Below are 16,263 nucleotides of genomic sequence, written 5' to 3'. Positions count from 1 at the left end.
TACCAGAGGTGTTAATGTTTTTTTCCACTGGAACATTTCAGGGCCAGAAGGTTCATTCGACACAGATAGATAATAGAGATCCTAAGTCATATAATATACTGCTCTGCAAATATTTAGCTTGTAACTGTACAGGACGTTACTGGAAGCAGAGATCATATATACAACATCCTTACTGTCGAAAAACAACACTGCTACAGTTCTCTAGTTGCATTGCCAAATATGTATTAAATACTCTTAAACTCCTAAACAAACAAGTTAAACATTTAAAAGAACCATTTCATAATTCATATACATATAAGAACTTCCTAAATGACAGTTACACGATAAGACGTTTCTGAAATGCACGGATAAGAAAGGAGAAAGAATAATGACCAAGAAGAAAATAAACAACAGCAATAGAATCAGTATGATTGTCTATTTTTCAATCCATCCTTTCATATTCTGTAGTGCTTATCCTATTCCAGGGGACAACCTGGATGGGGTACAACCACACACCAGGGGCAATTTAGAAATCCCAATCAGCCTACAGCACATTTGGATTAGTACTGCAGACGAAACCCCTGAAACACAGGGAGACCTTACACACAGGAGTGGCGAAGCAAACGCGCTACCCACTAAGCTACCGTGACCTCCAATTGTCTATTTTATAACAGAAAATCATGCTAGCTAGAAAATGGCTCCTAGAAACATTACCTCTGGTTTCAGTGTAGTGCACTGTAAAAGAAATGACTGGAAATCTTAAAGTAATTTGCTGGCAGTTGGTTATTTATTCATTTTTTTTTTCAATGCAATCTTTGACAGATTTAAGTTACAATCAATGCATGAGCTAGTGGGATCTTTAAATATATAAATTTAAATATAAATTGCTTGATTAAAAAAAAAAAACGTGACCAAATGAGCAAATGTGTTGTTATCAAATGTGTTGTTATAGTATCTAAAATATTCCAAGACCTTACTGTCACATCTGTTTACATTTGGCAATATATTACTGTAAATCTTGCAGCTTATAATTGAACACTGGTTCAGTCAAATAAACTATAAGCTACTTTGACCCAGTATTAGAACACATGAAAAAGATCTTTACAAAAATATATAGTTCTTTCAAGTTAATGATCCTGTATGTTTACTGTGATATTACAATATAATATATACTGTTTAGCACACATTATATATATGTATATATATATATATATATATATATATATATATATATATATATATATATATATATATATATATATATATATATATATATATATATATATAAACATACCTTAGTCTGGTATTTCAGTCTAATCTGTACTGTAAATATTTATTTTGAATACCAAGTGAGCCACAGTGTTGACTTGTGAAACACTGAATTTATTAAAGAAATCACAGACATCTCTTGCAGTGTGTAGAAGATGCTTGAGGAGAAGGCAGCAGTTCTGTTGAAATAAAACATCTCATGAGATCCACTTCCCTTTTTTTATTTTGCTTTTGCCTTCTCATAAATCAGGCTGAATCTAAACATCCTAGTGCACTTTGGTGATTTGTAGGAAGCCAAGTGGAATCAAATGACTACCATTTATGTATGTATATATGCAATGCTTTTTGAAATGATAAAACTATACTATGACCCTGTACATACAGTAGGATTACTTAAAGAGATAATGGCTCAACAAGTAGGGTCCTACATTGTGTAGAGTAGAAAACTGGAAATAAAATCAACTACATTTCATCATATGTCATGAATCCTCAAGAAACATCCTATAATATTAGTGCGTACATGAAGGGGGAATCAATTGTAAGTTGTAATAGTACTAAATGTGGAAATTTTAAATGGAGGCAAATACTTATGTAAGGTATATAACAGCTACAGGTATGTAAAGTAAGAAATATTGTACAAAAATTATAATAATACAATAAATAGATGAAGCTCAGATGTGTGTTGTTGAAATGTATATTTGAGTGTGTTTTGGTTCCTCAGTTTCAGTTGTTGGTTTAAGAATATAAAAAAAAAATTGGTCAACAGCTTTAATAGAGTCTAAGCTGCTTAACTAGCTTGCTTCATTTCAGTGAAGAAGATAGCAACAGCTAGCTATTGTGTAAATAATATAAATAAACAAAAAACTTAATTTATAGTTAGAATTTATTTACAATATGTATCAATTACAAAAGACAAAAATAGGGATGCTATTAACAAGCTATGTTAGCTGTGCAAAATTGTATTCCGTTGGATTTCTTCCATGTGTCATGTTTATTACCATTTGATTGGAGGTTGGTCATGAGTTCAGACCCTTTGAGAGAGTATAATTTTATCTTTTTTTTTTTTTTTTTTTTGAGAGAGCAATTTTATCAATGCAAGTTGTTTTCTGCAAAATAAATAAATAAATACATAAATAATTGTTTCACAAAATTTGAAAAAAGCTGCATGCCAGTATAGATATTTCATTGCTGCATTTTAATGAGATACTAAGGGAGACACTGGGCTTCTCACTATAGTGTTATAGCAACCGCCTCTGGTCACCTCTCCTCATCAAACTAAGCACATGATGTACTTTGAGCACAAATTTAAGTAGACAAATATCACTCTAATCAACTCCCAAATGTTTAAAATGTGATCAAACACTGTTCAGTGTAGTATAAAGCTCCCACGTTACCTAACTTTAGATATATCTACTGAAAATAATTTACATGTTAATCATGTTTAAGGCTCAGAGAGAAATCCAGGCTTCTTACTCTAAAGAAAAGAAAGAGTGAGTTCGACAATAGTCCTTTGACAGAGATGTGACCTGTCTCTTTTCTCCTCTCTGCATGTCTTTATGGCCCCCCTGCAAGGCTTCCGCCGTGTCCAAGCCTGAGAAGACTAGCATGAGTGTAGCGTAAATCAGGTTTGGACAGGCGTTTGAGACAAAAAAAATCTATTTCTTATTGCACTCCTCTAAACCTGTAGCTCCCCTCTATTCACTCGTCCTGTTCTCCAATTCCAACCCAAGCTGTCACCTTTTTCTAGGGTGCCTCAGATGACCTTACTGAGCAAGTAAGGGTGAGAAAATAGAGGGGAAAAGGGAAAAACTGGTGAATGCCAGTGAGAAAGAAAGACAGAGAAAACACAGATAGACAGCTCCATTGACACAGCACTCTCGCATTTTCTTTAACAGCCTTATTAGCTGGTCTGTTCGGGAGTGAAAGAGGACATTTCTTTTCTTAGAGGAAAAAGAGGCGAGCAGCCAGTCTTTCTTAGAGAGGGAGAACTGGTGAAAAAAGCAGAGGTGAAAGCATATTAGCTGGTGCTCCCTCCCCTTTTCGAAACCACATGCCTCTGGTTTTTGGGGGGAAGGAGAAGAGGGGTTCAGCTTGAAAAAGCTTTAACCAATGGAAGAGACAGCATGGAGAAGGAAAAAAATAAGTGTGACTGTAGAGCACGGTATTTATTATTTATTTAGGGGATTCTTGATAAAGGTGCAGACTTCCTCTAAAGTCTAAATACTCAAATGTGAAAACTTGTGAAAACTAGAACCCACCGTTTGTGCGGTTCATTCAGACATTTGTGAGGATGCTCACAGTGCACATCTGCGGCATCTGTATTATGAAGGCCATTGCTGTACTTTTGTCTGTATATTTCCCTTTGTTTTATTTATTTATTTATTTTTTATAGAAAAAAGGCTTGCTGTCATTGGATAAAGTCTTTGGGACACATCCCACTTTGTGTAAGTTTACTGACCAAAAGATTCACAGTCAAAAATAATAAAACAGATAAAAATAATAAAATGACAATCAAATCAGAAAAAAATGACAAAAAGGATACTAATGACTACTAAAGTTGAAAACATTGTACTTGTAAAAGTGTAGAAATACCATAGACTGTAGGTCTACTGCTATTTATGCTGCATTCAAGTTGAAGGTTCATGTAAATAAGTAATTGAAGTGAAGTAACTCTTAATTCCTCAACTACAACTGGTAAAACCACTGAAAACATCATCTCAGATTCAACTAGGGTTAAGGTTTCCAATTACCAGTTCCTTCCCTTTTTATTTGACTTCACAACATGGCCACACAAAAGGTTCCCCTTCTCTCATTTTAAATGTGTTTACAGCAGTATTTACTGCAGTATCAGATTAAGTTAGGATTAAGATTAAATTCAGTTAATATACAGACATAGTATCTGGTTATATCCATACCACTGACAACATTAATCACTGTTTTGAGAATGTAAACATCAACCCTACTCACTATTGTCTTCTGGCTAACGTTTTTTTAAAATGCAAATGAAGATTCAGCATCTCTCTCTTACCTGCCACAACCTCCACCCTGTCTCACTTCTTCTAATGCTTCTGGCAGTCTTTCTGATCCTGACTCCTTTTCCTCACTACCCAGAGACATTTTCCTCCTTAAGATTCAAAACACTGATGGTTGCCTACAAAGCCAAAAATGGTCCAGCTCAAAAGCCCTCATCACTACTCAGACTTCAGCTTGCACCCTCAGAGCTACCAGCACTGCTCGACTGGTCCCACCATCTCTCAGGGTGAGGTGTGTATACAACAAGACTTGTTGAATGTGTGTATTTAAAAAAAAAATAAAAATATGAACAGTGTTTTAAGCTCATGGTATCTTAAGGCTGTAACTTAGTGAACCAGAGTTAATGTAATCAATGATAGAGACATAAAAGCTCTTTTGTACATCGATCTGGATAAGGGAATCTGCCAAATGATGTAATGTAAATGAACATGGTTGTCTGAAGTGCATCTTAATAAAACAGTACCTGTACACTGTCTCACTATAACTGTAAAAGTGCAGTTAAATAGCTTTTTGTGAGATTCGTGTTCTCTCACAGACCAAACAAAAGACATGCTTTCAAACAGGTGTCTATTATTTTTTCACTTTGCAATGTTGAACATCCTGAAGTAGGGAATGACATCATTACATTGCAAATTACCACTTGAAAGGCAACACAAACCCAGCATTAAGTACTAGGGAAGTAGGAGGTAGGCAACATGCACTCTGTACAAGGGTTAAATTTAAAAGTCTTAAAGAAAAACTTTACCAAGAAACATATTTATACTGTAGTCCTTGTAAAACTCATACCCTGGTGGTCCAGAAGCAGGATCCCATGCTCTCATTGTCAGTGTCCAGGTTTGGGATCTAACCCAGCCACTGAAGAGCTAACTCTCAGTGCTGGGACCAAGCCTGGATAAAATGGTAGGGTTGCATCAGGAAGAGCATCTGGTGTTAAACCTTTGCCAAATTCATTGTAACTTTGAACAAATGTTTTAAACTCATGGTATCTTAAGTATGTAACTTAGTGATCCAGCATTAATGTATTCAATGTTAGAGATTTAAGCACTTATGTACGTCGCTCTGGATAAGGGCGTCTGCCAAATGCTGTAAATGTAAATCAAGTGTGTGGATGAGATGATCTGCTTTGGTGATCCTAAAAAAGGAGACCTGCACTATAGGCTGATTGGCATCTTTGAACTGAGATTCTGAAGTGTGTGAATGGGTGTGTGCTCAATTGATCCATACCATGGTTTGGCACCTCATCCAGTGTGTCTCCTTTTTTGAGTCACCTAGAATAAGATCCAGGCTCCCTGAGACCCTGTGTAGGATTCATCCAGAAAATGGATGAATGGATAGAAGGTTGTTTACTTTTTCTAGCTGGAAAGCAAACCAGTGACTACAATCTACCTATCTAATGTTATTGTCCAATAAGTACTCCTTTTTTCGTAGGCTGATGTTAGTCCAAAAAGCTTGTAATAAATTGAAAAACACTGCTCTTTCACTGAGTAGCTTCCTTGGAGGCTCTCACGTCTTCCCACACTTTGATATATCTCAGCTCTGTTGAGTTACTGCAATTTATTTCTTTGGGGAATGTTAGGTAGCTGGTGAAATATCAAACCCTCACTGGCCGATTTCTTATAACAGGCACAATCAGGAATTGCACACGACTCTATTGTCTTGTTTGATTATCATCTCCTGAAGTCTGTTTTTCAAGCTCTCACTATGAGCCTGCCACTGTGCTTGACATCTAACAGTGGATATTTGAATCTATAAAAAAAACTACAGGGTTTTAATGGATGTGATTTCTTTTCTTTTCTTTTTTTCTTTTGGTCCAAATGGCACAGGGGGTAACATCATTAAACATTAACAAAGACTAATACATTTGGGTTTGGTAAAATTTTTTGTCAAATGTTATTGGTCATTATTGGTTTTCTGCTATATTTTTATTAAGCTTGTAAAACTATATTTGTACTATACATTTGCATGTTCCTGACTTCTGTTGTTCCACTGTCACAGGAAACAGTGGAGCTAGATGGACGGTGAAAGGTTCCCATTATGGTTCCGCTCTTCATTTCCACATGACTCAGAATCTGCATGCTTTTATACAGATGTTTGCAATATCACTAATATTAATTAGTAAAATTAATGAACAATCCGGGTGTGTGTGTGTGTGTGTGTGTGTGTGTGTGTGTGTGTGTGTGTGTGTGTGTGTGTGTGTGGAGTTTGCATGTTCTCCCCGTGCCTCGGGGGTTTCCTCCGGGTACTCCGGTTTCCTCCCCCGGTCCAAAGACATGCATGGTAAGTTGATTGGCATCTCTGGAAAAATTGTCCGTAGTGTGTGTGATTGCGTGAGTGAATGAGAGTGTGTGTGTGTGCCCTGCGATGGGTTGGCACTCCGTCCAGGGTGTATCCTGCCTTGATGCCCAATGACAGCTGAGTTAGGCACAGGCTCCCCGTGACCCGAGGTAGTTCGGATAAGCGGTAGAAAATGAATGAATGAATGAATAATGAACAATCCCTCCAGGATTTCTAAGTTTTTTGGGGGGATTGGGAATGCAACCAAAAAAAGGTTGATTTTTTTTTTTTTTGCTGCAGATTCTATAACAAAGACATTTATAAACACTTAGAAAATACTTTTCTCTGACATTTGTAAATCAATTAAATTGGGGAACCCTTGTTTATAATAAACCCAAATAATTTACAAAGAAATTATAAATATCAAGCTACATCTCTTTCTCCTTAACAATCCAAGAAACAAAACCGACCACCACCTAACCACCACCACCACCAACAACAACAACAACTTTTTAAACACTTTTTAAAGTCTAGGTATCCTTGTGGGAAACGAACCCAGTATGCAAAGGAGCAGTATGCAGGGTCACTAATTAGACGCGTTAAATATGTCACCACAAGGCGGCAGTATTTTGTGAGAGTGAATCTCAGGAGGTATGGCAGCGGGACGAGGAGGAGGAGGAGGAGGAGAGGAAGAGGAGGAGGAGTAGTAGGTCGGACAGAGTTTGCAGTCTGTCCTCTGCTCTACTCACTCCACTAAAGTCCACTCCAGCACTACATCACTGGTGCGTCGCTGATGTTGGAGCGCACTGCTGAGGGGTGCTGGACTTTCTGAGGTTTTTCATTGGCGGACGGATGCCAAAAGCTCCAGTCAGGAAACGTGTCAGGTTTCAGGGAGCGGGTGGGGGAGTGACATTTCTTCAGGGGGAGAGCGAGAAAGAGAGCGAGAGAAAGAGAGAGAGAGAGTGCGTAAGAAGAAGGAGAAAAAAAGCCCAAAGCTTGACAAAAGCGCATGAGAAGACGACCAAGGTCCTCGGAGACTGGGAAGCGCTTTGGAGTTCAGTGACTAACATGAGCTCAGAGTGTGTGTGTGCGTGCGTGTGTGTGTAATGCGTGTAGAGCGTGTTTACTGTGCGCGTGTGTGTAGGAGGACGTCGAGACAGCCGCGTTTCACACGTTTTAAGGTATTTGTCTTTGGAGGAGCGCAGATTATCGGACCATCTGAGAAATACAGGAGGATCTGAGTTTGTGAAAGGACGTGAAGGACTCTAACGGAGGGGGAAAAAGCAAAATCTTCATTCTCTGTTGCTTCCCAAAACTATATGGACGGATAAATAATAATTAAACAAACTATTGGGGATTTTTGTTTTGTTTTTGCGACGCTTCCATCTGGCAATGCTGTTCTGTGCAAAGGATCAGTGATTTCTTTTGGCTGCGGCTTTATTTTTTTTTTTACATTTTTAATATATATTATATATATTTTTTTGTGCTCCTGTTTTGTTTTTGTTTTTTTTTCCTTGCCGACTTGTGGAATTTGGAATAGTGAACTTTTGAGCTGCGAAGTTGGGGGAAGAAAAAGAGAAGCTCAGCGTCCGGGCCGCAGGGGTAAGTGTCGGGTTTGGGGTGATGGGGGAAAAAAGAAAAGAAATAAAAGCACAAACACACTGAGTGCATGAGAAGTGATTTGAAAATGTTCAGGATAAATATATGTGTGAATATATTTGTGTGTGTGTGTGTGTGTGCGCGTGCAGACGCGGTCCGGCCTGTTGCTAGTTGGACTTAGTTTAATGTTGGGAAATATTTCAACATGTCAAAAAACACAAATTTCTTTTAAGTGATTTATTTATTTATTTGTTTATTTTTTAAGAGATAGGAGAAGTTCGATTTTTCATTTGGATCTGATAATATAAGTGTTTTAACAACTGCTGAAATAAAAGTTTGAATGGCTTTATTGGATCAAAGTGGAACATTTTAATGATCGGGTATTTTTACACAAACAAACAAACAAGAAGAACGCAGCGGATTGGTGTATTTTGTTGTATGACCTTCGCTTTAGGTTGCGTGAGAAGTGTTTTTTGCGTTTTAAGGTTGACTTTTAACCAGGCATTTGTGATCAATATAGTGACTATTAATAGATAACATGAGATTTCTCTCGGCTGTTGTTGTAACTGAATGCATTGCATTGTGTAAAAGCAGCCTCGTAAATCTCAGCGCATTCAGTGAGATTTTATTGTGAAAATGCAAAGTGATTAGAATGTGAATGGAGCACTGATGATTAGCCTTTAGATGAGTTTAGCTGGGCTGCATTGTATGCACAAATAAATCAAGAGGTTGCCATTAACATGTTGGTGATAACCGAGTTAAGTGTTGATTTATTTGCACAATAGCACGAGACTGATGTGCTATTCTATAAGTGCTCGTGAAGAGTAATGCATTGGTTTTTTGTTTGTTTGTTTTTTTTTTTTTTGCTTTTGCTTAGATTTGAAACAGTTCAACTTTAGCATTTGTAGTATAGAAATGTAGGACTGTTTAAACAGAAATGTGAGATGTTTCCCTGCTGCATCGCCCTGACTGCATGATTCCAGATGATATGACACTTTTCACTGTTTTTGGAGTCATTCGCCACGTTTGTCCTGATTGTGCAGTAAGAGATGAGAGTAAACAGCTAATCAATGGCGCGCAGCTGGACTCGTGCACGCGCTTGGAACCGCATCTGGACGGTCTCGATAGTGCCGCGCGCGCGTCCCAGCGCATCAGGCTTAGAGCTGCCTAGCAATTAGTGTGTCAAAAAATAACGCTCCGGCAACGATATTGTATTTCTTTTGTTGTATCTGATTTTTTTTACACGTCAGAACAGACCTGCTATTCTGTGTTTAGTGTTGCATTGTGTGGTTTAGGACATAGCACTCATTTTAGAGCAGCTACGTCACCGAAACCACCAAAAAACGCTCGCGCAGCGTGTCACAGCAAACCAGCACTAAACTCGAACCAATGGTTTAATAAATGATGTAATTCAGACCATTTACTAAAGTGCACTAAATGTTTGACGCTCTTTGCTAGCACAGCTGATGACTGATTTATTTATTATTTATTTTTTTTATTTGAAAGGTTTGTATCTTTGACTTTTTTTTTTTTGCACTACACACATTTACTATATGTGTGTGTTTAGGGAAATAACATCAATCAATAAAATCCATTTTCAGACAGGTGTGGATTTATATATTCAGTTGGTTTGCATCGAATTACTTTCCAAATATTATTGGTCTACTAGTAATGAGAGTTGGGAATGACCTCAGTTGTAGATTTAGGTGTTTTTGTCAAGCTGAAAGAAAATCTTTTTAAGTCTCTATAGAAATCAGTCAGGAGGAAAGAAAACACCAACTGCATCCTACCAGTCTATTTACTGTGTGTGGCTGTAAAACAGTAGTGAGATTAGTGCTCTATAGTATTAGTACTTTGGTATGGGTGTGTGGAACAGCTTGTTCGACAGCATTTAGCTACATGGGACATGCACACACACAGACACACACACACACACACACACACACACACACACACACACACACAGAATTGTTGTTGACATGCCTTCAGTGATGAAATGTAAGTGAATTCATTTTGCTCAGTTGGATCCTGTAACAAAATACCCACATCCATGGAGAAGCATACATTGAAATGAAATATCATGGTTTCAGGATCATAGTACAGGGACATCATGAGCAGGATGTGGATAGTTTTCTGTAGAAAAACTGCAGCCATCACATCTCTGACTTTGCCTCTTGTTCTGCTTTGCCGCAGGTGATCAGATCCTTCCAGTGGGCTTCAGTTCATGAGCTGCCGTCTGCAGTTCATGGTCCGGTGGAGGCCCTCAGATGGGATCAGTGTCCAGGGGGAGGTGGAGGAAAGGGGGATGGGGAGGTGTGTTCACCACTGATGCCATGCCCACCTGGCCATGGCTCTTGGTTGCGATAGTGCTGATAAGCTTGGCATCGACTGTCCGGGCACGGCCGCCCATTGTGCCCAGCGAAGAGGAAGAGGCTGCGGTTGCTGACGGTGAGTAAGGCTGGACATGTGAAAGCATGACTTAAAAAGTTTCAGTGATGAATCTTATCAGTTTATGATATCACACACTGGGTTTGTACCTCCCTTTCAAAACCAGCTCTTTTCTCACATAAAGCTATTGTAATATTGTGGGAGGAAGTAAGAAAGGTAAGAACAAGATATAGGGAAATATTACTTGCGAGAACGACTCATTTGCTGACCAGGACTGATTTTTTTTGCTCGGAGTGTGTTTCTTGTTTTGACGGGTCAGAGATGTTCTCTGAGATGGTTTGACAAAATGTTATAGTGTGAGGTTTATGAATTCTTAATGTTCTGTTGCATGTGTTGTATGAGAAACTCTTCATATGCCAAAGAGCTAGAGAGCATTTTGATGCCATTCCCTTTTACTACATTTGACTCTGGCTTTTCAGTTACCCAAGATACAGACATCTTGTTTTCAGAAAAGTTTTCGTCTTTTTTTTCTTTCTTTTTTTGCAATGTGTTTGTCTTTTCTTCTCTTATTTTCTCTCCCAGACTTCAGTCTAAATTTAATGACGTTCTGAGCCGTGGACCACACACATACCTGCGAGCTGGCATGCTAGCAGCTCATAGTTTGTTTGGGAGGAAAATAAGCCGTGCTTGTTCTCAGAAGGGAGTGACACTGAGACAAGAAACAGTTTCCTTACTTTCCTTAAAAAACGGGATGTGGTTTGTCTGGGATTGAAGTCTGAAAGCTACTAAAGTATCCCATATTTTTTTTGAGACTTAAAAACCTTTTAAGTCTCAGTGATCATGCAAAAAAAAAAAAAAAAAAAAAAAAAAAACTAAAGTAAAATAACACAAATCTGACTTTTGGGTTTGTTTCTGCATGGCTGCACTGCATGAGTAGAACTGGTAACAAGAATTGCTGTCAGAGTTCATTCTTACCAGCACGTCTTTCCCAGCAGGTGATTATAGGTGTGATTATAGCTGCTGTGCTGGTTAAGTCAATTCCTGGTGCTTTAATCAGAATGTTAATTAGAAGGATGTCTGACAAAGTCATTTTAAGAAACCCCACCCCCATCCCCCGTGCACCCAAGCCTAATTTAAACGATCTTTGCCCTTCGGGATGTAAAACATCAGTTGTCTTAAGTGTCTTAAGCAAACGGCATGATGTCCTGCGTGTATGAAACATTCTCCATGCTTCTATTAACTGTTTGATATAGCCAGTCATTTAATTACTAAATTTACTAAGATGATTTGCACTTCTTTTCTCATATTGTCGGCAAGTGTAGTGGGCCATATGATAAAAGATTAAGTGTCATGTGCTGTGGAGGTTTTCGAATCCTCATGCAGTCGAGTGAGCAGGTAGGCGTCAATGTAAAAGCTCTAACACAAGTAAAAAGGAATGTGCAGTGTTGTTTTGAGTCATGAAGAAGAAAAAAACATTGTGTGATGGTTGTGAGTCTCATGTGAGTAGTTAAGTATCATGTTAGCAAGCTACAGCCAAGTCACCTGCTCACACACACACACACACACATACATACGCACAGACAAACTTTTAGACTAGTAATAGGTCTCGGGAGAACCGTGCCCATCGTGTGCTCACACAATGCCTTTGGAGCTTCACAGGGAGATAATGTATTGGCTATTGGCACTGCCTTCTTCAGGTATTTAGATCTGCTGCTACTTTGCATTTCATTTTCCATGGAGAGTGTAACACTAGAGGCTCGACTGAGCGCACCCCGTATCCGTTTAAGTTATGTATCAGCTCGCCTGCTGCGCACCAGCTGTTTCACCTCTTACTAAACTCCAAGTTATTTCCAAATATTGTTTTTTTTTTTCTTACTGTAATTTGTTTTTTATTTCTAAGATTTATGACCAATAATCCGAGTCATGTGTTGGTTGTTGGGAAGCAGTAGAATACTAAGAAGAGCCCAGAGTGTGGAAGTGTGGGAATATGAGAATAACTAAAATGCACACAGCTAAAAAGCGAACAAGGTCTGGAGACCTAAGTTTATTCCTTTTCGTCTTGGGTCTTCTGATTTGCAAAAAAAAAAAACAAAAAAAAAAAAAAAACAACACAATTGACAAACCAGATAGCAGAGCTTTTGGTTTAAACCAATGTTTTGGATTAGATTTATTACAAACGCTGTAAGATTTCTGTCCTTAACTCCACTCCTTTGTTGAACCTGAACGTTCCCGCTAAATTCTAGAAAGCTCTAAACCTGTAACACACACACACACACACACACACACACACTGTAATCAGATACACTGATTACTGCTCTGGCGAAAAACCAAGAGAAATTACACAAATCATTATAATCTGTTTTTTCTTTTATTTTCGTTTTTTCTTTTACTATAAAATGCTAACAAATATTTATACCAGTTTATATTTATTATATGCTGTAATATATTCCAGGCTGGTTTAGACCTGGATTTTTTTTTTCTTCCCAGGACGATTTGTAGTCAGCATGAATCATTGGGCCATTTGAGTTAGCTTTTTTTGCTATAGCCAAAATGTAAACTTTGTCCATTGAGTTGAATCAGAATATTGTAAGAGATTAAGAGATGGCGAAACCTTAAGTATCACATGAAAAGGATTACACTCTGGTTTTGTGTAGCAGGAACCGTATGCTGTGTTAATCCCGAGCCATTATTACACTAGACTAAGTATCTTCTCACGACTCTTTTTTTCCCCTTGATGAGCATGAGGACACTCTCTCTCTCTGGTCAGCTGTGGTTGTAGGTGCTGTTTGGTAGCTGTGGATGAAGATGTTTATAGCCAGAGTTATTTTATAGTGACGTCTGTTGGTGTTGATCCTAAGGTTTAAATTCGCAATTAGCGACTTAACCGTACCGTGTGACACCTGGCTCCAATAAACATGTTGCTCGAGTTTGCTGGGCACAGCTGGCAGATGTTGTGGAGGGGAAGCTGTGACCATGTGATCAGGAGATGGAAATGTTTGCAACATTCTTATATAAACATAGCTGTTATATTCATGCTATAGCTCAAGGTTATTACTGGGATTTGGTGATGTCATTGAAATCTAGGCCCAACATTGGTCTTGGCTATTTTTGGTGGGAAAATTAGGCAATGAGAGGACTCTGGGGAGGCCTCAGATTATCGTCTAGAAGACGGTTGCCGTGGACGCCCCGAGAGATTTGTGCCCTTTGGCTGTGTGTGCATTGTCCTGACGATAAAGCCGGCAAAAATTAGAATTTGAAAAGGCGTTTGGAGATTAGTATGGAGAAGTTGTTGGGGATGGGGTGGGGGGAGTGAGAGAAAAAAGGTAGAGTATTACAATCTCAGTGGCTTATTGGGAAAAGAAAGGGTGAGAAAATGAAGAAGGAGGAGATGGAATACAGGAACTGGAGCTAGGTTAGGTTAGGTTAGGTTAGGTTAGGTTAGGTTAGGTTAGGTTAGGTTAGGCTGGGTTGAAAAGGGGAGGTTGGGATGTTTGTGTTTACATTCTCTTGTTAGATGAAAAGTTTAGGGTTTTGTTATCAGTGATGTGTGAATGAATACCAGAAATACACTATGAGGTGTTATGTGTCTGTCTTGAAAGTGCGTTCAGATCTCTATCGATTCTCCAGCATCTTAGTGAAGGAGGTCGGTGTGAGAATGGGATGAGATGATTTGGAGGAAGCTTAAATTACATTCGGCTCCGGAGGTGCAAAAGAAGAAGAAGAGGCACAAGAAGAGCAGCAAGCAGCCATTACACCTGTCTGTATAGCGAGCGTTCCTACATTTTCTCTCCTGAACTCTTAAAAAAAGGAGGCTGTTTTTTTTTTCTTTAGTGTCAAGCTAGCATCTGTGTAAAGGTATTGACATCTCCTTGTGTTTTCCCATGAAGAATGAGAAAATCAGAAGACGGCAGGGGGTCCAGGCTGGGTGCGGGACAGAGTCATGGGGTCATGAGGGCAGGGGTGAGAGGTGACGGAAGGATAAGAGGAGGTGTTGATGGCGTAGAACAGATGCGGCGGGTTTTAAAAGCAGGAATCAGACATGAGACACGTTTGAAGAGAATGAGAGAGAGAGAGTTATGCAATGTTTTTTTTTGCTGATATTGTAATCAATCGGCTGGACTGAGAAAGGTCATCTGTTTCCACTTTTTTTTTAAATGCATTGTTTATAAAAAGGTGAGCACAATAAATATCTTTGGGAAGTATTTTAACCTTAGGAGAATATTTCGCTTTTCTGCCTGTTTTCTGCTTTTCCCTGCCTTTAAATTGCATGCAGCTATAAAAGCTCAGGCGTCTCATTTACCTCTCTTTCTTTCAGCCTCTTTCACTATGTTTAAGCTCACTTTCCAGTAAGACGCATAGCCATGACGTAATCCAGGTATACGAATGCTCTCGTAGTGAATCTGACGTGACAGGGCTTGTGTCCGAGGGTTCGTCCATCTCTCCTAAACGTCCTCAAGATGATGCTACAAAAAGTGTGTTCTTACTTCTGATAGACTATTATACGCCAAGATAATGAGTCTCAGGTTGGAACAGACGACGTGGATCCGTGCCTCTTTTTTTTCTCTCTCTTTTTTCCGAATCAGCCTTTGATCGCACAATAGAAGGAAGCACACAAGCGAATAACAGTTAGCTAACCGCTCGCCAAACACGGGCCTCCGGAAACATAAGGCGCTGAATACAGTTCCCATCAATCAACTGCCACATGACCGTGCAGTTGAAACAGCCAGTTAAAAAAAAGGACTTAATTGTTTCCGGAATGAAGGAAAGAGGTGGAAAGGCAGAGGGAGGAGGAAAAAATGTAACAATAAAGTAACTGTACCTGTGTGGGGCAGTAAGCCTGGAAGGTTTACATCGTCACGCACGCTCCCCAGGCCCCCTTCGGTCCAGAGTGTGAAGTGACCTGGCTTTTTCCCCGTTTTTCAGAAAAGGCTGTTACGACTCACACAATAGCGCAGGAATGTCATGGCAGAAGAGGCGTGCAGGAAAGCCAGGGAGTGCCAGTCACACCTTTAATTAGTGCCTCGTCTCATCAACAAGTTCCACCATGCTTATTCTCCGTCACTGCTACAGGTTTAACATCTCATCCAGAAATACCTTTAGTCGCGCCGAGCTCTTTCTTTCTTTTCTTTTCATTTCTTTTCACTTCATTTTCTTGTTTTTGATCAGCCAATCCGATCCTGCGTTCAGAATCCTTGTGTATAACTTTGCACATCTTTTCAAACTGTACGTGGATAATGTTAAACACTTGGAAGATGATTTTTTTTTATTTTTATTTTTAGACCAAAAACTAGAATTTGTGTTTAAGGTGGCTATGTTCAAACCTAGAATTTCTTTGTCCTGTCAAACTGCACAGAAGTGATTAACATCTTCTAAGAAAGTAGACACTTTTGTAGCTTTAATTAATATTTCCCTATATTTGTATACTTTTCCCCCACACAATTTTTTTTTATCAAAGTAAATCTCTGAGATGCCCCAAGTGCTTTGTTCATATGAGTCAAAAATAGTCAATAGTATCCTGACTCATTTTATACCAAACCTGAGGCGATGAAATAATTCATTTTATTTTACTGATCGAAAATGTTTAAGTTGATTATCACTGCAAAGAAATTACTGCAAAGAAATTACTCAAGAATAAATTGAACATAACAAATACACAGAATGACAAAAATGCACGTTTTTCTTTCCGCTCACTGTTTGTCTGTTAATTGAGTAAAAAATGCT

At 38.8% G+C, this 16,263-nt stretch overlaps 1 protein-coding gene across 10 annotated transcripts in view; it reads left to right on the top strand.

The window, feature by feature from the left end:
- Positions 1-7,315: 7,315 nt before the first annotated feature.
- Positions 7,316-16,263, top strand: part of fgfr2 (fibroblast growth factor receptor 2) — a 37,239-nt gene continuing 28,291 nt past the window's right edge. For 6 of the 10 annotated variants that reach the window (XM_060871914.1, XM_060871911.1, XM_060871910.1 and 3 more), the window contains exons 1-2: positions 7,316-8,157; positions 10,348-10,602. In XM_060871914.1, the coding sequence (XP_060727897.1) occupies positions 10,422-10,602 (181 nt within the window). In that variant the 5' untranslated portion in view covers positions 7,316-8,157; positions 10,348-10,421. The remainder of the gene's footprint in view (positions 8,158-10,347; positions 10,603-16,263) is intronic. The other 4 variants (XM_060871912.1, XM_060871913.1, XM_060871918.1 and 1 more) reach the window with 3 other exon arrangements.

The sequence above is a fragment of the Tachysurus vachellii genome, chromosome 6 (genome assembly GCF_030014155.1).
Source record: "Tachysurus vachellii isolate PV-2020 chromosome 6, HZAU_Pvac_v1, whole genome shotgun sequence".
Classification (NCBI taxonomy): Eukaryota; Metazoa; Chordata; class Actinopteri; order Siluriformes; family Bagridae; genus Tachysurus; species Tachysurus vachellii.
The sequence above is the reverse complement of the archived record's forward strand: the minus strand, read 5'-3'. Positions and strand labels throughout refer to the sequence as shown.